This window comes from Petaurus breviceps, unplaced genomic scaffold, assembly GCF_028583685.1.
Source record: "Petaurus breviceps papuanus isolate PSGF00001 unplaced genomic scaffold, PetGlider_PUasm1.0 90825, whole genome shotgun sequence".
In the NCBI taxonomy this organism is placed as follows: Eukaryota; Metazoa; Chordata; class Mammalia; order Diprotodontia; family Petauridae; genus Petaurus; species Petaurus breviceps.
The window spans coordinates 16213046-16240026 of NW_027187353.1; the positions used below are offsets into that span (position 1 = coordinate 16213046).

At 38.1% G+C, this 26981-nt stretch overlaps 1 protein-coding gene across 1 annotated transcript in view; it reads right to left on the reverse strand.

Annotated features, from left to right (window-relative positions):
• LOC138148538 (cytochrome P450 2C31-like) overlaps positions 1-24195 on the reverse strand; it is a 76878-nt gene extending 52683 nt beyond the window's left edge. The window contains exons 1-2 of the mRNA XM_069071242.1: positions 24070-24195; positions 18381-18557 (exon numbers count right to left, since the gene is read on the reverse strand). Coding sequence (XP_068927343.1) covers positions 18381-18557; positions 24070-24195 — 303 coding nt within the window. The remainder of the gene's footprint in view (positions 1-18380; positions 18558-24069) is intronic.
• Positions 24196-26981: the final 2786 nt, after the last annotated feature.

Here is a 26981-nt window from a genome sequence, read left to right on the forward strand (position 1 = left end):
GGAGAAAGAAAGAAAGAAAGAAAGAAAGAAAGAAAGAAAGAAAGAAAGAAAGAAAGAAAGAAAGAAAGAAAGAAAGAAAGAAAGAAAGAAAGAAAGAAAGGAGGAAGGAAGGAAGGAAGGAAGGAAGGAAGGAAGGAAGGAAGGAAGGAAGGGAAGGAGGAAGGGAGGGAGGGAGAGGGAGAGAGAGAGAAAGAGAAAGAAAGAAAGAAAGAAAGAAAGAAAGAAAGAAAGAAAGAAAGAAAGAAAGAAAGAAAGAAAGAAAGAAAGAAAGGAAGGAAGGAAGGAAGGAAGGAAGGAAGGAAGGAAGGAAGGAAGGAAGGAAGGAAGGAAGGAAGGAAGGAAGGAAGGAAGGAAGGAAGGAAACAGAGAGAGAACACTTTTCAAAATATTCATTCACCCTTTAACTTCACAATTAAAATGATGAAAGAACATTTCGAGCTTCCTTTACAATACCGGGTTTATCATTGACTCCTTAGTCTCACTCCTTTCCTACGAGACATAATAAACTTTGGGTGTATGAACTGTCACCCTTCATTCTAGTCCCTAAACATGAATCAGTGGACCAGTAGGGATTTTTCAGGAACATCTTCAGAAGCAGGCCTGACCAGGGTAAACTTGGGTGTCTGGATTTCGGAAACTCACAAAATTTCAGAAGTAGAAAAAGCCATGTAGCTTTTCCATCATCAACCTATCCCTAAGCATGAGTCTTTCCTGAAGTATCCCCCACAAGTTAGGAGTATCCCAGACAGACAGTGCTTGAAGGCTTCCAGAAATTCACAAACACAGGTAGTGTTTCCAGCATTGCAGACTACAACCCATCCAATTCATGGTTGGAAGGAGATCTCTACCAAAGTGTTGCCATGCTTATTCAGGGTTCTTATTTCTTTTGTATTTCTTCCATTAAGTCCTTTCATGATTTAAGGGCCCTAGAAAGCCTTAGCTCCCCAGTCTTGCAACAAGCCATATGAATTTTGCAGTGAACAGAGGACATCTCACCTGTGGGCTTGAGATGGGTTAAGTGTAACCTCTGGACCAGTAACTTCTGAGAAAGACATAGTTGGAATGATGAGCAAGTATACACAAATACATCAAAAGATCTGTGACTTCATCAGTTTGGGTACTCCATCCTACTTATATAACACAAGCCAAACACACATCCTCATTTTTTGCAATTCTTTCCCTGAGGTGGCAGGGGATTGAAGTGGGGGAGAGTGGATATGTTGTGTGTGGATTTTAAGACAGTGAGTCTCTTCTGAATATTCATGGATTTTTATCAGAGAGACCCTGCATCGCCCTTATCTTGAAAAGGAACTTGGGGATCTTCTGTGAGTTCAACTGGAGGAAGTTCCCAAAGGTGACAGAGGAGTGGGGCCTGGAGGGAATTTCTCCCACTCTGTCTCTCTACACAAACAGGATGATGAGGGAAAAAATCACAAGCCAATAGGCCAGAGGTGACAAGTCCCTACTGGTTCAATGTTCCATGTTTAGGGGCTAGAGTGAAGGGGGACAGTTCATATGCCCAAAGTTTGTTATGTCTTGTAGGAAAGGAGTGAGACTATGGAGTCAGTGATAAATCGATGATAACTTGTGAAGGAAGCTGGAAATGTCCTCTCATTATTTTAATAGTGAAGTTAAATGCTGAATAAATATTTTGAAAAGCGTGCTTTAAAAAAATCTGAGGTAATATTATTCTGAGTGACCAAGAATAGTCAATAACAAAGTTCGCCTCTTCCCATTTGTTGTTTGTTGTTCAGTTTTTTCAGTGGTGCCCTACTCTTCATGACACTACTTGTGGTTTCCTTGGCAAAGATACTCCCTTCCCTTCTCCAGCTCATTATACAGATGAAGAAAATGAGGTAAACAAGGTTAAGTGACTTGCCCATGACCACACAACCAATAAGTGTCTGAGGCCAGATTTACACTCAGGTCTTCCTGACTCCAGACCCAGCTCTCTATCTACTGTACCACCTACCTGCCCCTTGGGTCTTTTCATTTTTTTTAATTGATATTGTTTGGTTTTATAGTGCCTCCATTTCAAAATGTATCCTTCCCTGCTGCCTTGCCAAGAAACTCAGTTCTCTTTCTTTAAATCTTTATTCACGTTGAACTCAAATACGAAAAGAAAGAAAAAGAATATTTCCATGTACCCAGAACAAGATAAGAAGAGGATTCAATATAAAACCATAAATTTTCATTTCACAGTCTGCTTAAAAAAATCCCTATGTAATAAATACTATACATCATCTTCAAAGCTATCCCCTTTTTCTTTGGTCCCTTCTAATTTTTGTTTTTTTCTATTCTTTGCACTTTTCATTTTCCCCCCTCCACACACCCTAGAGAAGGCTACCATTCAACACAAGTATATACATTTATAATATATATGTAAAACTATACAATACATACATCTATTTACCATTTCTTTCTCTGGATGTTGATAGCATCTTCCTTCATAGGTCCCAAGTAATTGATTCAGAATTGGTTGATTTCTAAATGTTTCATATAATTTGCTTCTCAATCCAGATCCTTTTTCCTTTGGAAGCCCATTATGACCTGTTCAATTTCTCACTCTAAAATAGACTTAGATATTATTACTATTATTAATCTATGCACATTTTATTTTTACAAATATTGCTCCATTTCATTTAAATTGTTCAATTTAGTAGTATACAGAAAGTCATCTCTTGTAACAGGAAATAAAAAAGAAAGAGAAATAAAAGAGGTTGAACAGAACTGATCAGCATAACATCAACTGCATTTGTCAGAATACACAATGTTCAACTCCTGTAGTCCCCCATTTCTGCAAAGCAGGGAGACGGCTGCATTTTGTCACCTCTTTAAAACCAACCTTGGTTACCATAATTATACAATGTTCAGATTCTTCTTCCCTCATCCATTTGCTTTTTTTCTTTCCCTCTTTCCTTCCTTCCTTTCTTCCTTCTTCCTTCTTTACTTCCTTCCTTCCTTTGTTTCTCTTTCCACTTATTTTTATAATCATTGTACGTTATTTTCTTCATTTTTTATTGTGCATCAGTTCATATAAGTCTCTCCATGCTTCTTGTACAAGTATTCACAGACTTCTCCTTCTCAACTCCCAAATTTTCTTGGAGTGGAAGAATTCTCACCTCAATTTTTTGTTGATGTTGCCCCTCCAGAATTCATTTTAGTGCATTATTTTAAAGTTGTTTGGGGGAGGGGAATGTTGAAATGTTCATCTGGAATGCTCCTTCTGCTCCACTTCACCTTTTTAACATTACTCATATACACTCCCTTATCTCTTCTGACACTATCAGTACTATGAGGTAGACCCTAGGCACTTTATGCTTGGAAAATGGCATACAGATTGCTATTGGTTCATGCTTGCTTCAACTGTCTCCCCACTCCAATCCATCCTCCATGCAGCCACTAAAGTAATTTTCCTAAAATGCTGGTGTGATCAAGTCACACGCAAAAATGCACACACAACATTCCAAAAAAGGGGCTTCCTATGGCCTCTGGATCAAATACACAGAATTCTGTTTGGCATTCTAGCCCCTTCCTGCCTTTCCAGTCTCCTTACAACTTACTTCCTAACACATAATCTTTGATCCAGTGGCACTGGGTTGCTGGATGTTCCACAAAGATAACTCTCTATCACTTAGCTCCAGGTATTTTCCCTCCCTGTCCCACATTGCTGAAATGCTCTCCTTCCTCATCAAAACTTAGGGATTTGTTATTTGCTTCCTTTAAGCTGTAGCTAAAATCCTATTGTCTGCCAGAATCTTTTCAAAACTTTTCTTAATTCTAGTGCCTTCCCTATTGCAATTCTGTCCTATTTAGCCTAAATATATCTGGTGTGTGTGTGTGTGTGTGTGTGTGAGAGAGAGAGAGAGAGAGAGAGAGAGAGAGAGAGAGAGAGAGAGAGAGAGAGAGAGAGAGAGAAAGCTCTTACAAGAAAGGCAGGGACTGTCTTTTATCTCCTTTTGTATCTTTAGTACTTAGCACAGTGCCTGGAACATGGTAGGTGCTGAAGAAATGTTTATTGACTGATTGACTAAGTGTATAGACAGGAATGAAAAGTGAGAAAACTGGAAATGTAGGAAGGGGTTAGGTAACGATAGAACTTAAAAGTAAAACAGAGAATTATATGTTTGATCCTGGGAACAACAGTAAATGACAGTTTCTCCTAGACATAATTAAACTTATGATTTAGGAAATCTATTTGGCAGTTGAGTTTGGCAACATGGATTGAAGTTGGGAGAGAGTTAAGTCAAGGAGACCAATAAGAAGGCTACAGCATGATGTCACACATGAGCTAACAAAGGCTTAAACCAGAGTGATAACTGTGAGCAGAGAGGAGATGTGCTTAATAGATGTCATGAAGGTAGAAACAATATAACTCAGCTAGAGATTAGCTGTAGAAAAGGATGACACAGACATTGCAAGCCTGGGTAACTGAAATCTCTCCCCAGACCTTCTTCATTGGTGCTTGGACCTCAGGTTAAGAACTCCTCATATGGAGAATAGAAGATGCCTTGGAATAGGATTTGTGGGCACCCATGGTTGATAGGGATGACCGGGGTGAAGATCCAGCAAAGGAAACTGAGGAGGAGTCAGGAAAGAGGAAGAAAAAGAGCCGGCATAATAGAGTGGACCCAGCAGGCCTTGGAGTGATGAGAGACCAGGATTTATGTCCTGTCTATGGACCCTGGGCAAGTCACTTAACCCCTTAGCAGCCCAAGCAATGTGGTCTTAAAGTACAAGATACAGACCACGTGTCAATATTTAGGAACATTTTTATAGCTGTTTATTGCTCTCCACATTTTTTAAAGACTTAACATTTCATTCACATCTTTCATCAGGTGACTTTGAATATTCAGATCACGGATCCTGTGGAACTTGTAGTGTCTGATGTAACATTCTGGATTATTTACATTGTGAAGGAGAGGCATACTGCTATTCAGTTTTCTCAGCAATTCTGTGCATATGTCATTTTCTAATTATAATAGGAGCCTTTCAAAGGGGGGACAGTGATTCTGATATTGAACTTTACTCAGGTTAGATTTTGAAAAATTTATCTTCAATTTCCAAACAGTCACTAGTCTATTCCTGGACATCACTTGGAGACAGTCACAGCTGTGGAGAAAGATTGCTTCTTAGGACTATTGGGAAAGAAGACCTAAGAATGACTGACAAGTGATAAGTCATTGCTTTTAGAACCTACTGCTTGTTGTATCTTGAATGAGATAGTCATTAATAGAGCAGATGTGCTGTAGCTAAGGTGAGCCAGGCAGGGCTTTGTCCCAGGGTCCCAACACTGAGAGAGTGACAAGGATATTTGCATTCTCTCTGCCAGTGGAAACATTGGATTTAGAAACTGGTTCATGAGAATAAAAGGCTAACTGGTCATCCAACAGCTGGTGTCTTCCTCCTCTCACTCCCTTGACAAAATGACTCCATCCCCTTGGAGCTCCTTTCTGGGTTGGTCTTGATCTCTTCTCTACCCTCAGTGGTTTCCTTAGCAGTTTCCCAGGGTCTCTGTCTTCTCAATACAGTTCAATGTCCTGATCAATTCAAAGTGCCTTTGAATCCCTTGATGTTTCTGTCCCTGATGATAGAATTGATAAATATGGTTCTTACCTTTCTAAGAGCTACCTAGCAGAGCTAAAGGATTAATTGTCCTGGCTACTGCTCCTACTCATGCCCCACCCTCACTGGTCATAAAACTCTAAACTACTTCCAAGAGAAGAATCTTCTCTTTCAAGTAATCTCGGTCACAATGTGGCCAGACAGGGAGAAGGAAGAGAATTAGAAGGAAGGTACAAGGTCAGGAAAATCCAGGGAGGAGAACAACTGACCCAGAAGGGGAGTGTGGTCAATAATATCGAAGGTTTCAGAGAATTCAGAACATGAAGACTGAGAAAAGCAACAGAAATTTGCAATTAAAGGTCACTTTAATCGCAGAAAGAGCAGTTTCTTTTAGGTAATGAATGTGTAATCTAGATTATGGGGGAGGGGATAAAGTAGGGCATGAGAAAGTGGAGGCCAATGAATAGAGCATTTTTCTCAGAGAGTGACCATGAAAGGGAGACAGACAGACAGAGACAGAGACATTGAGAGACAGAGACACAGAGAGACAGAGAGAGACAGAGACAGAGACACAGACAGAGAGAGACAGAGACATGGAGAGACAGAGACATTGGTGGGGGGGGGTACAGAGACAGAGGCAATATATATAATGGGGGTTGAAAAGAGCATATAGGGGAATTCCCAGGTGACGTCCTGAGGCCCATGTGTGATTCAGCCCCCTTGTACCTTTAAGATGAAAAGCCAGTAAAGCAGGATTCAAATGGTCAGGGCTTGCCAGAAGTTTGCTGCAAACCCTCCTGCTCCACTGAGTCAGAAGAGCTGTTCATTCAGCAGACATTCAGAAAGACATGTCATTTTGAAGGTTGCAGGATGCTGAGTAACACAGAGACAATACTGAACAGCCAGAGAATCTTTGGGAATTATATGGGTTTTTTTATTTGTTTTAAGAATGAAGAAGGTATATAAACAATTTAAAACAGTAGAAAAGGAAACATTTGACATGGAGGGATTGAAAATTAAGAAAAGACAGGAGAGGATAGAAGGCACAAGGTATAAGTAAATAAGGATCTAAGAACAGGGGGTGGTAGTTGTAAGGAGAAATACTACCTTCATTTTCTGTTCTTCCACCACCCTTTACCATTCTCCCACACTGGAACAAAATAAAGAGTGTGTATATGTGTGTGTGTGTGTGTGCGTGTGTGTGTGAGAGAGAGAGAGAGAGAGAGAGAGAGACAGACAGACAGACAGACAGACAGACAGATGGAAAGAGAGAGACAGAGAGGCAGAGACAGAGATAGAGACAGAGAGATACAGAGAGACAGACAGAGAGAAAGAGAGACAGACAGAGAGAAAGAGAGACAGAGAGAAAGAGATAGAGGCAAAGACAGAGAGAGGCAGAGAGAGAGAGAGAGAGAGAGAGAGAGAGAGAGAGAGAGAACTGTAGAACTAATTACCATTAGACATTCTCAATTTTTTTTGGTGAAAGAATGAGTTCAGTTTTCTGATGAAAGGGAGGGGGGTGTGAAAGGCCAAACTATGAAAGAGAAGTCTTAGAAAAGATATTGAATGGAGAGAAGCAGTGTCAGAAAATAGTTCTTTGTCCAGTACCATTTACTATAACAGAGAAAGCAAATGGTAGGAGTAATTCCTTCTTGGGACTTGATAAGGAATGCATGTCTCCTCAGGGCAAGGGAACAAGGGATTTTGACATGGAGGTCAATTTTAGGTGAACTGGCTCACCTTTGGATCAAGATTTTGAAAGGAACAAAGTGAGTCAAGAGATTGAGTGAGGACCTGGGAAAAAGGGAATGCAGAAGGGGTGAGCCACAGGAAGAAATGGTAGTGCGTTATGGGGGATAGAATGGCAGTCTTGGAGTCTGAAAAACATGGGTCTGAATTCTGCTTAGAACACTTCAGAGCTGTGTGGCCATAAACAAGTCTCATGATGTCTAAGAACTTTAGGCAATTCTTTCAGATTTACTTACTAAGTTATAGTTGAATTCTGACCTGCTCTGGAACTTTACCAATAAAACTATAGATCCTTGGCAAATTGAGGTATTGTGGTGTATTGTAGCATGGTGGTGATTTTGTGTGCTTAGAACACAAACATTAGATTTTGCAGAACAAGAAAGGTGTGGCTCGGGGCAGCCAGGTAGCACAGCGAGTAAGAGCATCAGGTCCAGTGTCAGGATGACCTGGGGATCGAATCCAGGGCTCAGACACTTAGCACCCACCCAGAAACACCTGGTCGTGTAACCTTGAGCAAGTTACTTAACCCCGATTGCTTAAAAAAAAAAGTTGTGGCTCCATCAATGGACAGTGGTGACTGTCTTAGCCAATAACAGAAAAATCCATCACTAGTGTGGCTGTCACCAGGGTATGGTTTTCTTTTGAAAATAACCTTTGAAAATGGTCCACTAAAGCATGGATGGATGGATTGACTATCTCCATTAATCAAATTATCATAGAAGGAGAGTCACTAGGGAAATTTGGGTCCATGTAGTCAAACCCATACATTGTGGAGATGAAGAATATGATATGAGAATAAATAGTGAAGTGACTTGTAAAAGGTCACCCAAGTTGTTAGCATTAGAGGCAGGAATGGCCCCTGGTCCTCTGCCCTCAAAGTCAGGGCTCCTTCAGTATTACCATGTTGCTTCTGATGCCATAAATCCTCAATGTATGGAAGGGCAGGCACACATTTGCACATCAGAAGTGAACAGCAATATAGCCTTGTTTCTTGTACCCCAGATTCACAAAAAGAGCTACATAATATGAAATAAACCCATGAGTGAGGATATTTGAAAATTGCAAATTTTAATATAGATTTGTGTGGAAGATGCTTTAGACATCTTCCTCCACACCCTAAAACTAGAATTGATGGTGTGAATTAGAGCATAGCTGGAGACATTGGTGAGAGGGTTGCACGTGAACTTCTATAAGGCAACCCCTATAACAAAATGGCATACAAGAAACTCTGCTAGCCTGTCTTTGCTCTGGAAATTAAGAATCATTTTAGTCATTATGTGGAATTTTTTTCCCTCAAGGGGATTCCTGTCAAAAACATCAGAGTACTACTGAGTCCCAAAGATGAAACCAGCTGGCTAATTTACCAAATCAACTTTGTCTTCTTCCTTAGTGAGGAATAAAGCACATTTGCTGATATTCTTGAGCAGTGATGAGCCCACCACCGCTATTCTTGATGCGAATTTCATTTGGATCTCCTACTGGTTTGAGGGTGAAGTTCTGTAGAATGGTGGATAAGAACAGAAACAATTCCATCTTTGCCAGGACCTCTCCAAGACAAGACTGATTTCCTTGAGAGAAAGAAAATTTTGCTTAGAAATTTTCATGGAATATCACAGTGTCAGCCAAAGTGAAATACACTATTGGACCAGGACAATATGGGAAAAGGAGTAAAAAAAGAAGGGTGTAGAGAGGCAGAAATGGTGAGAACTATTATTGTGAGTTGTATTTCAGTCATTAACGGTCTCTAGGGGCAAGAAAAAATTCCCTCTTCACACCACTTTTCTTATGGTGAGATCTTATGCAGTAGACCTTGCAATGGAGTCAGATTTCCACTAAAATGAGGGGACAGGTGAGTCAGCCAAGAGGCTCAGTTCGTCTATTGAAATGTCTAAGAAGAAGGCAAGGCATAAAAATACTAAACGACAGTGGGTCACATGCCACAGTGGGGTGCTGTGTACCTCAAAGAACTACTCAGCCAGAGGAGGGTGAGATGGGGAACAGGTTCTTCTTCTAGAATGAAAGGTAGGGATGGTGTGATATACCAATGGAAAAGGCATGAAGTGGTCATTTTTCTTGAATTTCCCACTCTTATCCCGGAAGTGCTGAGGGTCAAACTGGGCAGGGTTAGAAAACTCTTTCCTTTAATTCAAGACTGGGGAGAGCAGGGGGAAATATCATTGTGCCCTAGAAGGAAGAAATGAAAGGGAAGAGTGAGTTATCATCACGAATATCCTTTGTATGCCATCCCAAGAATCTTCAGTGACTCCCTATTGACTCTAGAACAAAATGCACACTCCTTTCTGTATAGTACAGACTGGGATGTCAAGTCATTGAGAATCTACATGGGATCCAGCCTAGCTTTCCTGGATTATCTCCCCATTATTTTCCCCTCATACCTTATTTTTGTTTGCACCTAAACTGGTACAACTGGTGTTCCTCATCAACAAGGCTCCTTTCTCTAATCTTCAAGACTTTATAATGGTTGTGTTTCACACCTGAAGGCACTCCTTGTTTACTTCAACATTTTAGAATCCCTAGCTTTCTTCAGAGATTGGCTTGGGTACCCCCTCCTTCTGGAAGCCGTGGCAAAGACACTGAGTTCTTTATGTTCTCTTTCCCCTCAGTTCTTTGGTCTACACTTCATTTCTATACCTACTTCCTGTGTGACTCTGGGGAAGGTATATGAATTGTCAATGATCAAAGCTATACTTAAAGCCTCAAGGAGCTTTCTCCTGAGGGAGTTTCTTAAGCCTCTCTGCTAGTCAAATCACAAATTGGATCTGAAGGAAAGAAATCATATTTTGGGTGGACTTTTCTGGTTCCAAATTGCACTCCCTCCAAAAGAAACCAAAGTCCTCAATGTTTAGATACCCTGCTATTCTTGTCTTTTGTCAACAGCACTTGGCCCAGGAATTTTTACATAGTAGGTTTTCACTGAAGCCTTTATTATTTGAACTGAACAATGTACTCAATGGTGTTTATTAAATGTGAAATTAGTGGAATGCCCCCTTCTTTCTTTGCAGGAGAATAGTTTTGCTTAGCCATTTATAGGGAACTTCAATATAATTAAATTTAATTCAATCAATGGTTATTTAGTAACCCTTGGAAAGAAGTACTTTAGAGTTTAAAGATTTATGTTCTAGCTCAACTAAAACACATTTAAGTGACCTTGTTCAAGTCATTAGACCTGAGACTCAGTGCCTCCATCTCTGCAATCGGACAGAAAATGGTATCTAAACAATCCACTTCACTGTCTAGTAAAATATAATGACATAATAAAAAATTTCCAATGACCAATCTTACTCTGTTATTTTCCCTGCACCTTTTCTTTCCAAAGTATCGCTGTAGTGAGAGAAGCAAGGGAAACCAAGTATCCGCTTTCCTCTCATTCTTTGTTCAGCTAACTATATGTAAAAAAAAGCCTGTCTTAAGGAAAACTTCCTATGAGATCATGACAATGGGATATGACTTTCTCAGGACTAACATGAAATCACTAGACCAGATGATATTTAAGATCTCTTTCAACACTAGAGTCCATGGTCCCATGACTTCTGAACTTGGGAGGATATATTGTTGGAACTGGGTGTCCCAGACCACTGCATGGGGCAAGTTGAAAGGTATGAGGTCAATGAATCATTGTATTTCATGCACCACAGCATCCATATATGGCATATCTTCTCTGTCCATTATGGAGGGAACTCGATTATGTCCAATCACACAATCAATTTCCTCATCAATTTTTGCTACAGGTACAAAAACAGGAAAAAGTGTTGAGATTGCGAGTCTCCTCGGAATGCCGAACAGAGCCCGTGTGAAGCATCTACCTGATGATATGACCTAGGGAGGTGACTCTCAGATGGGGACAGTGTCCTCCTTCTACTCAGGCAAGGAGGTTTCTTCCACAGCAATGGGATGATTTTCTGTGGCTTAGTGGAAAGGCATCAGGAAGCAACATGTTTATATACTTCTTTAGAATATAAACTTCTTTACTATCTGGAAATTCTGGCAAGGAATTGTTGATTTAATCTTCATTTTCCTCATCTGAAAAATGAGGATCACAAATTATCTGTCCACTAAAGTTCCCTACAGCTTTGAATCTATTATGATATGGTTTGTAAAATGGAAATAATAACTTCCCCTTCCTTACACAGTATCAAATGAAATTATACATGTCAAGTGATTTGAAAACCTGTTATATTGATGCTACCCATTATTGTCAAGGAAAGTAGATGTCTTCATTTGAATTTGATAGTGATAGTTTGCAAAATCGAAATGGAAATATGTTGGTTTAAACCATTAAACCAAACAGGTCTGTAACCATGGAATCTCAGCTTTAGAAAACCATGTTTTTACCTAAGGTCATCCATAGTTGAACAGGAAGCATGTTTCTAATGGAATGAACAAAGGATCATCCAGTCTTTGCTTGAGAACCTCTAGTAAGTGAGAATTTGTGACCTCCAGGGCAGCTGGATGGGCTTTGGGAGAACTTTAAGATTGGCAAGTCTTTCCTTACATGATGCCTCCATTTGTAAATCTTCAATTTCCCTCCATGGTTCCTAGTTCTGCTTCTTTGGATCCAACGGAACCAGCCCTTGAAGAATGTAGGCCATTTCAGGAAAGGCAGGAGGGGTTTCATCTGAGTCTTTGCATGCTAAGCATAAAACTGAGGGTGCACAGTAGGAGCTTTGTACAACTTTGCTAAAATGAAATGAAATCCCCAAGACAGACCTTCACATACTTAAATATCAGGTTTTATTCAAGTGCCGTGTTCTCTTAAATACTCTACTGTCTGACATGTTGCTGATCTATGTAGGAGTCATGCAAATCCAAAAGTGGGAAATCTTGCTCCTGAGTAAGATACAGAGCTGGGAAAGCGAGCCTATTCTGTAACATGGCAGTTCTTGTACCTTACCTTGGACTTCAGGATGTTTCAGAATGAGCAGCAGGCCATATCTCAGAATACAGCTGGTTGTCTCTGTTCCTTCAGCAAACAAGTTTGCTCCAGTTATTATTAGATTCTCTAAGTCAAATTCTGACTAGGCATTATCTTTTTCCTAAAAGAGAGGTAGAAAATAAATGAAGTAATGAGACCCAGCAGGGCAAGCCATTAATAACCATACTAAGTACATAAAGTTTATCCTAGGATCTCTCCCCCACCTGCATTTTCCTACTCTGAGAGACAAGAACCCTCCAATGCCCCCATTCTTGCACTGCCCAACCATAGACTTGTACTTCCCAGGCAACCTTCTTCCCCTCACACAATATGGTATAGTGGGTAGAGCACTAGACTTTGAATCAGAAAGATCTGGGTTTAAATTTAGCCTCAACTAAGAGATGTATATGTGTCCATGAGAAAGTCACTTAATTCCTCAAGGTTCCAATATTTTCATATGCAACAGGAGAGAGCTGGATTCCTTTCAGGATTCTTTTTTCTATCAGTGATATGTGTAGCATGGAATGGACCTGATCAAGTAATTCTCTTCTGACCTTAACGACCTGGTAAGTGACTCTTATACTGATATTTTCAACATGAAATAGGACAGCATCTTTGTAAACTAACAAAAACAAGACGGAATTTCAGATTATCAGAATGGGGATCTAGAGAAATTTTTTTGCAGTGGAGAATGCAGAATTTCAAATTCTCTAGGGAAAAAGGAACTTGATCCAGCCAAACTGTGACTGATCAGAAATTTTCTTTTCAAAATCTCCCTTAAGTGGTCATCCAGTCTCAGCTTGAAGACTTCCACAGATGGGGAACTTGCTATTTAAAAAAGAATTGCATTCTACTCTTGAACATTATCCCCTTCATGTGGAAATGAAATGTGTCTCTGTAATTTCAAACCCCTGCTATGAGTTCTATCTTCTGGGAGTGAGGAAGCAAAAGCATTCTAACCTATTTGTGTGGCAGCCCTTAAAGTTAGGTGGCTGCTGAGGTCCCTTCCAACTCATGAATTCTGTGAAATTACATGAAACACACAAGTTCATAGGCTTTAGAGCTTGGAAGAACCTTAGAGATCACTTGGTCTAGTATACTCATTTTACAGAAAAGGAAATTGTGACCTTGAGAAGTGAAATGATTTTTTTTTCCCAAGGAGAGAAAAATGGAAAAGGGTGAATGGTGGAACCATTTTACCTGGAACAAAAATGAAATTGTGAATTAAAAAAAATTAAAGGCTCTGGGGTGGCTAGGTGGTGCAGTGAATAGAGCACCAGCCCTGGAGTCAGGAGGACCTGAGTTCAAATTCAGCCACAGGTATTTAACACAAAAAACTAGCCCTGTAACCTTGGGCAAGTCACAACCCCAATTGCCCTACCTTCCCTCCTCCAAAAAGCAAAAAAAAAAAAAAGTTCAGATGAAGTTTGGGTAGAATTTCATTTTCTGCTCAAATCAATTGTCTGTGAAACTCATGGAGAGGGAAAATAAGCAAATAATCTAGACCGGTATATAAAATAATAAATATAGACTTTATAATTAAGGACAGATACTCAGGCATCTCTGATAAATGAGAAAATAATGAAGTATCATAGGATTCTGATAAACAAAGCAACAATACCCTAGAGGCAGCCAGGTGGCACAACGGATGGAGTGCTGGACGTGGGGGCAGGAAGACCTGAGATCAAATCCAGGTTCAAAACTTTCTAGCTTTATGAGCCTAAGCAAGTCATTTTATTTCTGTTGGCATCCATTTCATCATCTCTAAAATGGGGGTAATAATAGCATCTACCTCCTGGTGTCGTTGTGATGAACAAGTGAGATCATATTTGTAAAGTGCGTTGAAATTTTTGAAGCATGATATAAATGCTATAGCTATGATGACTAAAGTGTTTCACAAGCAGAAAAGAAAAGAAGAATGAAGAGTAGGCTAAAATAAGAATTCTCAAAAATGAAACAGTCAATAGACAATTTGGAACAAATGATGAATAATGTGTGTAAAGCTGTGTAGATTCTTTTAAGGTGAAACTAGCTGATTTGGTACTAGAAAATAGAGAAATTTTGACATGATATGTAAAGACAAGAATATTGGAAAACATTGACTCTACAAAACAAAATGATCTTGAGGGTAGTACATGAAATAATTTAAGGATTTCATGTGTCTTGGAAATATAGAATTAATTTTCAATCCTGAATATAATACTTCAATAATGAAAAATTCACAATTGTTAAAAACTGAAGAAAAAAATATTTATTGATAGAATTCAGAGGCTTTCCAACAGAACAAAGCATCAAGTTTAAGACATCAGAAATGTAGTGATCAAACATTATTGAGGGCCAGCTCTGAGAGATTCCATTTTAGAAAGTCCAGACCAGAGTTTTGCTCATGGTCTGTTTTTTCTCTCCAAGTTCAATCTATCTCAGGATTGTTGGCTCACCATCTTAGTCCTTGTGCATTCCTTGATTAAGTTGTGGATCTTGCTTTTGTTTGTGTTTACCCATGAAATTCAGATCACCCATCCGCCTGAACTTTGACCACCTTGCTAGGAGTCACTTACTCTCTTACAATATTGGGAAATGTCCCATGGGAGTGGCCATAAAACAATGTATGCTTGCCTATATAATTTCTGACACTCAGATGAATAAATGAATTTGCCTGCAACTTGCTTGCAATTTCTGCCTGGCTCACGTTTATTATCTACACCTTCCCATGAAGGGTCCCCAGGTTTAGCGGACTACAAAACATTCTATTTTCAGCCCCAAAATTTTGGGTCAATGAAAACAGAAATGTTCACCTGTCAAGGAAAATAAATTTGAATAGGTCAGGACTACTCTTCCTCTTTGAGAAATCAAGGAAAAGACTAGAAAACAGCAATATTAAAATAAAAGTAGATTGGGTTATAGACCAAATTACTCATTTTGCAAATATGAACTTAATCACACATGCAATAAGATTGACTTACAACCATCAACATTGAGAAATTGAACAATTTTAAAATATTAATGAACTCCTATCAATTCAATTGTCAATCATCAGCGCGCAGGACCAGTGATGAAGAACCCTAATTGCATTCTAAGAAAGAGTTGATAAAATAGTTTGCAGAATAAAACACATATTTTTGGAAATGGCTAACATGGAAATTTATTTTTCTTAAACTCATGTGTTAGCAAGGGTTTTGTTTATCTTTTCTTCACTGTGTGGGAAGAAATAAATATTAGATCAAAAAAGATGGGCATACAGAAAAAAGGGTGGATATCAGGCATTTCCTAATAACAATCTAAAAATGAGTCCGGTAGATGAATTGGAAAAGTTCAAACTAGAGAAGCATGAGGTAAATACAGAAATGAGAAAATATTAAGCAATGCTTTTATGTCAACTAGGCATTATTTTTTAAAAATCTTCCACTGGTTCAGGGCCACTTAAAGGCAAAAATATAGAGAGGTAAAAGGAATAAAGTGACAATATTTCTAGGGAGGGGATTAAAGTAGTTTTGGTATCAACCTGGAAGAAAGTTTCTAGTGAACATTTCAATAATCTGTGTTTAGTTCTTTGCTGTTAAACATTTATCAATATATTAAATCACTCAATCAACAAATAGGTAAGAAATATTTCTTATGTGCCAGGCAGAGTGCTATGTAGTGGGGAAATAAAGGCAAAGGATAAAAATAAGGCAGCTTCTACTCTCTAGGAGTTTACATTCTACTGAAGGAATACAGCACATTTAAAGAGAAGTTAATAAGGGATCTGTACAAAACAAATACACAGAGAATTTTGGTGGGACACTAACAACAGGAGGAATAAGAAAAGGCTGCTTGAAGGAGGTAGCAGCTACATGTGGAAGGATATTAAAGATGATGACATTTGAGAAAAGTGAGTGAGAGCATGCCAGGCATGAGAGTCAGACTGTATGAAAGCAAAGAGTCAAAAGAAGGGATATTATGTACAGAGAACAGAGGAGTCCAGTTTGGCTGAAACAAAGAGGGTGTGAGTGGGTAAAAAGAGGATATGAGGGGATAATTAGCCTAGAAAAAGTGGTTCAAGTCAGATTGTGAAGGGCATTAAAAGCCAAACAGATGAAATTATGTTGTGTCTCAGGAACCCTGAAGCCTGGCGATCATGGGAATGACCCAGGGAGTCTTGCACATTATGTATCTTTGCAGATTTCTGAAGAATGGATTGAGAGTCTGGACAGGAGAGAATTGTCATTATCCCAGTAAGAGATGATGTTGAACTGAACTAGGGAGGTTGTGGTATGAATACAGAAAAAAAAAAAAGGGTTAAGGATTACTGCCATGACAGGGTTCCAAATGGGGAAGGGAAGAAGACATTTACTTTCCGCTCTTCCCTTCTACACCCTCCTCCCCATTGACAGGAGTTATTTGGACAAATCAGATCCAATGGGAAAGAGGATTGCCTGTTCAGCTCTCCCTAAATGACTGTTCCTTGTATAGGAAGTTTAATCCATCGGGTTAGATTGTGAAGAGATGAAAGGAAATCAGCATTTATCAAACACCTATTATGTGCCAGGCCCTGTGCTGAGCACGTTACAAATATTATCTCATTTGGTCTTTACAATGACCCTAGGAGGGAGATGTTATCCTTATCTCCATTTTACAGTAGAAAAAACAGAGGCAGACAGATGTTAAGTGACTTGCCCAGGGGTGTTCTGCTGTAAAGAGTCTGAGTTCGGGGGCGGCTAGGTGGCACAGTGAGTTAAGCGCCGGCCCTGGAGTCGGGAGGACCCGAGTTTGGTCCCGGCCTGAGACACTTAACACCCACACAAAAATATTAGCCGTATAACCTTGGGCAAGTTACTTAACCCCAATTGCCCTCCAAAAAGGCAAAAAAAAAAAGAGTCTGAGTTCATATTGGAACAAAAGGCTTTCGAATTTCAGGCTCAATACTCTATACCTACCACAACCTAACTTCCTCTAATCAGTCTGAGTGGAACTATGCAGGACTGGAAGATAGTTAAGGATTAATTGGAATGTTGGATGGATGCCCTGATGGCAACTCTGAGTAAGTTTTCATTGTCAAGTAACAGAATGGGATACCGTAAGTGCTTTAACTGTTTTCTGAATTGGGTTGTCTGTTTTGGGGAGGTTTTTTAATCTTTTTTCATTTTACTGTGCAGTAGAATAAAGGCTGCCCTCTTCCTGAAATTAATTAATTTTCAGTGCTTTTATGGAAGTTAGTTATAGCTAGAATTTATAATAGCTAGCATTTCTATAATGCTTTAAGGTTTGTTCTGTGTTGTTCTTGAGTGATTTCAGTCATGTTTGATCCTTCATGAACCCAATGTATGGTTTCTTGGCAAAGATACTGGAGTGGTTGGCCTTTTCTTCTCCAGTGGATTCATTTTTAGGAAATCAAAGGTTAAGTAACTTGCTCATATCACACAAGGAGGAAATGTCTGAGGCTAGATTTGAACTCAGGTCTTCCTGACTCTTGCACCAATATTCAATCCAATGAGCCACCTCCTGCTTCTGCTTTCAGGTTAAGAGCATGCTTTACAAACATGTCTTTTTGTCCTGATAATTACCCTGGGAGATAAAGGTTTTTATGCCCATCTTATAGATTAGGAACCTGAGGCAGACACTGGTGGTATGATGTGCCCAGGGTTACACAGCAATTCACGTTTTCCTCACTCCAAGTCCTGCTCTGCATCCCAATTCTCCTGTGTAGAGCTTCCTTTCTATCTATTAGTTGGCATATGATCTCCCTGTTAGACTATAAATGTTCTGAGGGCAGGGGCTCTCTTTCGCATCTTTTATGTCTTTAGCACTTAGAAAAGTACCTGGCACATAGTAGGTACTTAGCAAATGTTTATTAATTGACTCCTATTACCATTCTCCAATACAATATCCTCCTCCAAACAGGAAAGCCCAGATCAGCAGCTCAGCACCCAACCAAGCAGAACTCTTCCCATCTCATTTGCCATACAGAGTTTGGATAAGTGACAGGGTCAGATCAAAGCACAGTTACTAAAAAGTAAATGGCATCCTTAGGTAACATGGGTAACTTGAGGCTCTCTGAGTTCCCTTCATGTGCTTTGAAGAGAATGGTCTGCAAGAATCTTCGGAGTTAGCCTTCCTTGCTCAAAGAACAAGGTACTTCACTCACGCATCCTACCTGCTGCATTTTGGACAGGTAGCAGTCAATGTAGTCCTGAGGATGTTTGGGGTACAGTATCTTTTGGTGTTCCTTCACTCTTTCCAAAATGAAACATTTAATTTGCTCCATATTTCTAAGCAAACTTCTGTGCTTTCCAGGGAGGTACACTATGAATGCTGGTAAAATATTGTAGATCTACACCCCCCCAAGCTCAAACAAACACATGTGAGTTTACTGTCATAAAGTGACAACTTTATATCTCTACTTATAAACTGTTAAGCTCTATTCAAAGGCATTGCATTTCTTTATAAGACTAGTTCATTATTTTCTTAACAAAAAGTATTTTCTTTCTAATCTTCAGTACACATTGGGGAAAAAACAAAAGTCTTGAAACACATATACATAATCAAAACAAATCCCCACCTTAGCAATATCAGAAAAGTGTGTCATATTTTAGATCTTGAATCCATCCCCTCTCTGTCACAAGGGCAGCATGTTTCATTGTGATTCCTCTGGAATCATGGTGGGTCCTTACATTGATCAGAGTGCTTGAACCTTCTGTAGTGTTTGCCTTTCCACCTTTTTTATTGTTACTGTACAGGTTGTTTCTGCTCACTTTACTTGGCACGCATTCATAAAATCTTCCCAGGTGTAAAGTTCTGCCTTTCATCATTTCTCAAAACATATTAGAATCTAATTACATTCACACACCATAATTTTGTCAGCAGTTCCCTAATTGATGAGTAGCCCCCTAGTTTCCACTACTTTGCATCCCCCATAAAAGTCACTTTTTGCATATGACTATCAATATTGCATATTGTCTTTTTCATTGGGGCTGGTAATATAATAATAAAATATTATGTTATGTTATGCAATGTTATGTTATGTTGTTATGTTATGTCATGTTATGTTGTACTATACTATATTATACTACACTACACTATACTACATTATACTATATTATATTATATTACATTGTATTGTATTACATTATGTTGCATTGTATTGTATTATATTAATTGTATATATTGTACTGTACTGTATTGCATTATATTGTATCGCATCATAACATATCATATCATATTATATAACATAAGATAATATAATATAATTAAAAATAATATTATTGCTGGTTCAAAGGACACTTGATATACTAATTGGGGAACAATAGATCTAAATTGGTTTCTAGATGACCTGGACAATTCACAGCCCTACCTACATTTGGTCAGTATGTTGCTTTTCACATAGTCCCTCCAATATATTATGTTTATCTTTGCTTAAATATATTATGTAATATTTGAAAGGAAAAATCAAGACGTATCCACTTTTTTAGGAAAGCCATTTGGGGCCAATTTTCTGACAATCTTTAAGGTGCAGTAAAATGGAAAAAAATTGACATCCTTTCAGGAAAGATTGGGTATTGATTATGGAAGAGGGGGGATTTCTAGAAATCATCAGCAGACAAAACATCTTATCCTAATTGGACTGAAAAAGTTTCGAGATTGTACACAACAGAACTAGGGAAGTGAGAAGCCATTGGCCTCACGGAAGTTCAAGTAGTAATAGATTCATTTCTCTGACTGGAATAGGTATGGAACAGAGAAAGAAACCTGGGTAGAAGATAATGATTCTTTCTCCTCCAAGGAAAGGCCATTATCAAAAAAAAGTACTTCCAAGTTTCCGTGGCAGTGGTCATTAGGATTGGGGGTAGGGCAACTAATTAGAAACTTCAGAAAAAGGAAATCTATAGCCATCACAGAAGCTCAGCACTACACATGAAAGAAAGAGAAAGATTCTCTTTAGAGCAGAAAGTGTAAAATCATCTTCTTTTTCTTTTATTTTGTTTTTCAATTAACAAAAATTGTCTCTTCCTGCCTCTTGAATTTAGAAGTTTAAAAATTCTTCGAACAAATATGAAATCAAGCAAAACACAAAACCCACATTTTCTTTATCCATAAATGTATGTCTCATTCTGCACATTCACAATGTCACCTCTCAGTCAGAAAAAGAGTGTCACATTTCATCATGGGTCTTCTGGAATCAATGTTGGGCATTTCATTTATAAGATTCATTCAGGCTTCCAAAGTTGTTTGTCTTTACAATGTTTTTGTAATTATACAAAAGGATCTCCTAGTTCTGCTCATTTCACTCTGCATCAGTTAATAGAATTCTCCCCAGACTTCTCTGAACTGCTCCCTTTCATTATATATTCCAGTAAAATAGTGTAACATCAAATTAATGCAACACTTTTTCAACTATTCCCATATTGAAGGGTATGGCCCCTCACTTTCTAGTTTTCTACCACAACAAAAAAAGCTACTATGAGCATTTTTATACAGAAGAGTCTTTTTCATTTTTCTCTGATGTCTATAGGGCCTAGAGCTAAGAGAGAAATTGCTGACTGAAAGAATATTCCGTTTACTAACTTTTAAGGTACTGTTCCAAATGACTTTTCAGAAGGACACCACCAACATCATACAATCTTTCTGCAGGCCTATAAATATGTATCGTTATCCTATTTCATCTTCTTTCCCAAATTAGAGTGAGACTGGCTTTAGTTTTTACTTTTCTAATTATAAGTGATTTGCAACAATCTTTCATATTGCTACGTGTAGCTTTGAGATTTTCCTTTCAGAAATACTTGTTCAGAACTTTTTTCCATTTATCATTTGGTGAGTAGCTCTAATACTTTGGATCAATTCCTTATAAATCTTGTCATTAATATCTTTATCAGAGAAAATTGTTGCAAACCTTTCCCATCAATTAACTGTGTTTCTTGTAATTGTAGCTGCATTGATTTTTAATTTTATAGCTCAAAATTGCTCCTTTTGTCATCCATGATTCTCTAAATCCATTTTTCATGAACTCTTTCCCTATTGACAAATCTGAAAGGTGTTCTCTTCCTTTTATCTCTAAGTTATATGTTATGTGACCTTTTGTATCTGTCATGTATAAATTTAAAGGAAATTTTTGTATACAGTGTGAGTTGCTGGTCTTGGGGTTTTTTGCCAAAAGAATTTCTAATTTTTTCATCACTTTTTTGTCAAATATGAAGTTCCTGCCCAGGAGCTGGTGGCTTTCTTGTATCAAACATTAAGCTACCAGGTTAGGTTGTTTGTAATAAGTATACTTCATCAATTTCACTGACCTACCTCTCTATTTTGAAGTTAGTAACAAATAATTCTGGGATCTGCTACTACTGGGTTCTCTTCTGCTCTCACTTTGAAATGATTTTTCTTGATGTTCTTGATATTTTACCCTCCAAATGAATTTTATTAACATTTTAGTCACTGTCAAGTAACCCTTGGATTTGTATGGCATTACATAAGTAAATGAATTGAGGTGGTATTTGCCATTTTTATTATATCAGTTCAAGATGTTATGAGCAAATAAGATTCCTGTAATTATTCAGGTCAGGTTTTGTAACCAAAAAGGGAACTTTGTAGTTGTACTCAAACAGTTCCTATATGCAAGTTGGTAGGTCAATTCCCAATGATTTTACATGTTCTAGAGGTTTTTAAATGGAATTTCTCTTTCTATAACTTCCTGTTCACTGTTCTGGTAGCATGCAGAAATAATGATGACTTTGTTAAAGCTACTGACTGAAAAAACAATTTGGGATTAAGTAGTAATTGATTGTTCCTCTACACTCTTTTTTGTTCTTGCACCATGGAAATTACATTTGCACAAAACCAATTAGGAAGAATTAAATAATAATAGTACTCGATTAGGTAAAGAGGTAAGTTTAAAAGAAATATAAATCTGCTCAGAAGTTCATGCTAAGTTCAAATGAATTCACCTGGTTCCATGTCTCCCATAAACAAAGGAAGTTCATCACAGTTTGAGTGAGTTCATAGTTCAGACAGGGTCTGAGTTCTGCCAGATACTCATTAGGTTTATTACCTGGTGTAAATTCCTTCATCTCTCTATGTTCAGATTTCCTAATCTTTAAATTGAGTGTGGAAGATTTGACTGGTGAGGGTGTGGAGAGTCACAGGGTCCCAAGAGCTCACTGTTTGAGAGCTAGATCTTCTAATCCAATACTCTCAATAACCAGGGAAGGAAACTGAAATGTAGGGATGGGAGGTGATCTGACCAAGGTCAGAATGTTAACAGGGGGTAGAGACAGGATGGTATTTCTGCTATTATTCTCTGGTAACTCAACCAGTATTTGGCTCAGTTTCCTCATCTGTAAAATATGTATAATAATAGCATCTACTTACTTGTATTTTTGTGAGGATTAAATGGGATAATACTTATAGAGATTTTAGCGCAGTGTCTGGGACACAGAATATGTCACATAAATATTATTTTATTATTATTATTATTATTACATACCAATTATATCAATGGAGTGGAAAACAATTGAAAAGTTAATATATTCATACATTTGCAGGATAAGCAGATCTTGTGTAATCACTCCTAAAAAATCCTCCACCAAGGCAAGATTCATGTGTGGGCTGGTAAGTGTTGAATAGCCAGCTTCCCAGAAAAAAATATACCAGTCACACTTTTAAGTTGAATCTGCCCTATTAACATTTTCTTCACCAGTTTTTAAAATTTAGAAATAAAACAATAAATCGAGCCCTAATTTGTAGTATCTGTCATATGTCCAGGGCATAAATGGTCACACATAGAATTTAACAGCCAGACTTCTCAAGATGACCTGAGCTGGCTCTAGCACAGCCTTGGGCAAGAATCTTAGTTTTTTGTCTTCTTATCTTTTTCTGAAACTCTCAGAATCCCCTTTGTTCTAACGGAGCGAGAAAGAAGCTTTGGTGAAAGCTTTGGAGGTGATGGATTTCTTTGAATGGAAGGAAGGGTGATAAATGAATGAATAGCTGAGACCCCACTAAGGTATATACAGTTCTTCTCAAAGTGATCTCTGTGTGCTGACCAATAAAGACACATTAGGTTATCTTTGAAACTTTAAAGATCTGTGGGCAAGCCAAACATGGGGCAAGGCCTACGTTCTAGTGAGATGCTCAGAGCCTTGTACCTGACATGGAATCAGAGGTCAGTATGAAGAGAGGAATCTATTCCATATCAATCCAAGGAGGAAAACTAGAATGAATCAAAGTGCCTATGACTACATGCTCTATCTGAGATCTGTAGTTGTTCTCCAAGTTAGAAGGTGGCAGGTAATCCATGCAGGTCTGTGAGAGAGAGGAGTTCAAGGCTCTGCTTGAATATACAAGGGCTATGTACTTAGAATGGTTGGGGAGTATTTTGAAGAACTGACACAAGAAAAGGCACCAGCCCGAAAGATCAGAGCCAGCAAGACAAAAGCTCAGAAGACACTGAAGGGCATAAAAATGTTGGGGACACCAAAGGTTCAAGCAAGAAGAAGAAGAAAGGGATAAATAGTGAGGAGAGCTCCTAATGTAAGTGAGAATACTCAAAGAGGACAGAAAGAAGGCAGAGCATATCAATGCTTATTTTGCTGCTATCTTTTTTCTCAAGAAGAATATTCTGGAATGGGAGTTCCAGGGATTTCTGGGAGGCAAGATGGCAGAGTAAGCAGTAAATCACTGTAACTCTCTCTTTATTCATTTCCAAATAACCACAAATAGCACCCCAGAACAAGTCCTGGAACAGGGGAGCCACTAGAAACATGGGAGACTTGGAGGATCAACAGGAAAGGTATGTCTCACTCTGATAAAAAGGGTAGCTCATTCCAGGACAGAAAGAGCCTCAAAAGCCCTACCTCAGCAAACCAGCAGGAGATCCTAAGCCTGATATGGTGGAGCAGGCAAATGACAGTACCAGGACCCCCATGTGCCTCAGCATACCCAGGAGAACCAGTTGAATTCACGTTGGAAAGGCACCGCATGCTATTGGCAAACCATATGGTGTTTATAAGAAACATACCTGAAGCAAAGAGACTAACACAGACTAAAGGTAAAGGGGTGGAGCAGAATCCGTTGTGGTTCAGCTGAAGTAAAAAATAAAAAAGCAGACATAGCAATCCTGATCTTAGAGTAAAAGCAAAAATAAATCTAATTGAAAGAGGTAAGGAAGGAGATTATATCTTGCTAAAAGTTACCATAGGCAATAAAGCACCATCAATACTATAGGTATGCATGAAGTGGTATAACTTTCAAATTCTTAAAGGAGGAGTTAAGTGAGTTGCAGGAAGAAATAGATAGCAAACCTATACTAGTGGGAGACCTCAACTGTCCCCTCTCAAAACTTGATAAATCCAACCAAAAATAAGAAAGAAAGATACTAAGGAGGTAAATAGAATATTAGGAAAGGTAGATATGACAGTCCTTTGGAGAAAACTAAATGAGAATAGAAAGGAACATACTTTTTTTCTCAGCAGCACATGGAACCTACACAAAATTTGGCCATGTAGTAGGTCATAAAAACCTCAAAATCAAATGTGAAAAGGCAGGAATAGGAAAGGAAGTCTTTTCAGATCATAATGTAATAAAATTATATTCAAAAATGGGCAATGGAAATAAAAATCTAAAATTAATTAGAAATTGTCTAATCAAATCATAAAGAATAAGTGGGTCAAAGAACAAATCAAAGAAACAATCAATAATTTCATTACAAAGAATGACAATGCCGAGTCAACATATAAAATTTAGGCAATATGGCTGAAGCAGTACTTAGGGGACTTACATCAACAAAATGGAAAAAAAGAAGAAATCAATGAATATGATGTGAACATAAAAAAAACACTAGAAAAGAACAAATTAAAGATTCCCAAATGAATGGCCAGTTGGAAATTCTGAAAATCAAAGGTAAGATAAATAAGAGTGAAAGTTACCTCCAATCAATCTAGGAACTGGTTTTATGGGGGAAAAAACCAAATAGATACATGAGCTATTGGTTAGTTTGATTTTTAAAAAGAAGAAAACAATTCTTATTACAATTGAAAAGTATTACAAATGAAAAGGGTGAAATTACCACCAAATAACAAGTAATTGAGGCAATCATTAGGACATATTTTGCCCAATTATAACCAAGAAATCAAGCAATCTAGGCAAAATAGATGAGTATCTATAAAAATACAAGGTACCTAAGGCTAATAGATCAGGGAATAGAATGCCTAAATAACTCCATCTTAGAAAAAGAAATTAAACAAGCCATTAATGACCTCCCTAGGAAAAAACCCTAGGGTTAAAAGGATTCATTAGTGAATTCTATTAAACATTTAAAGAACAATTAATTCCAGTGCTATATAAACTATTTAGAAAAAAAGGCAAAGGAGTCCTGTCAAACTCTTTTTAACCAGGTATCAACAGAGAAAGAAAATTATAGACCAATTTTGCTAATGAATATTGATGCAAAAACTTTGAAAAAAATTCTAGCAAAGTGATTACAGCAATATAGCACAAGGATTATGCATTATGATCAGGTGGGATTTAAACCAGGAATGCAGGGGCAGTTTTTAGGAAAACTATCAGTGTAATTGACCATATCAATAAGAAAACCAACAGAAATCATGATTATCTCAATAGATGGAGAAAGCACTTTTGATAAAATACAGCACCCATTCTTATTAAAAACACTAGAGAGTATAGCAACAAAGGGATCATTCCTTCAAATGATAAAAAGTATCTATTTAAGCCATCAGGAATCATTAGATGTAATAGGGATAAGTCAAAAGCCTTCCTAATAAGACCACAGGTGAAGCAAGGATGCCCATTATAACTACTACTAGTATTCAATATAGTATTAGAAATTGAACGAATTAGAATAGGCAATGAAGAAATAAAACTATCACTCTTTGCAGACAATATGATGGTATAATTAGAGGACCCTAGAGCTTCAACTAAAAAATTTCCTTGAAACAATTAACAACTTTACCAAAGTTGCAGGATATAAGATATACCCACATAAATGATCAACAATTGTTTATAAGTCCAATAAAGCCTAGCAAAATGTTTCAGAGAGAGTTCCAGTTTACAACAGGAGAGAACATGTATCAATAGGAACTCATACCTTAATGGGATCACACGTGTAATTTTTAAGAATGACAAAGCTCATATTTGGTATGATCGTAGGAGGGTTTTGTGGTAGGAGAAGCTTTATATGGAGTTAAAAGATATGGGTTCAAATCTTGATCTGCCCCTCCCTGCTTGAACACATTTATGCAAATCACTGAATCACTCAGGTCCCAGGTTTTTGCATTTGAAAAATGAGGTGAATAATGCTTACCCTACTCACCTCACAGAATTCTCATGAGCATTAAAGAAAACATTGTCTGTAAGGAGCTTGGTAAATCATGAAGTGCTAAAGAGTGCCATAGGATCATAGCTCTAGATCCAGATGGGAAATTGGTACTCTCTGAGGCCATTGGCTTCATTTGACAGGTGATAAACTGAAACCTTAGTCAGGGCAAGTGGCTTTACCAAGGTCATATAGGGAGTCATCAGCAGGGTTTGTATTTGAAACCAGATCCTCTGACTCCAAATCTAGGTCCTTCCCCAGGTTACCAAGCCAACCCATTATGTGCACTACTGGCCCCACAGGAAACATATGATGGTCAAAGGAGTCAAAGGTGCACCCAAATTGCACTTAACAGTACAAAGTTCTTTAATTATGGCTGTGTATGAGTTTAAAAGTTCTATAAATATCTGATCATGATACAGCTCTTCTCATTAT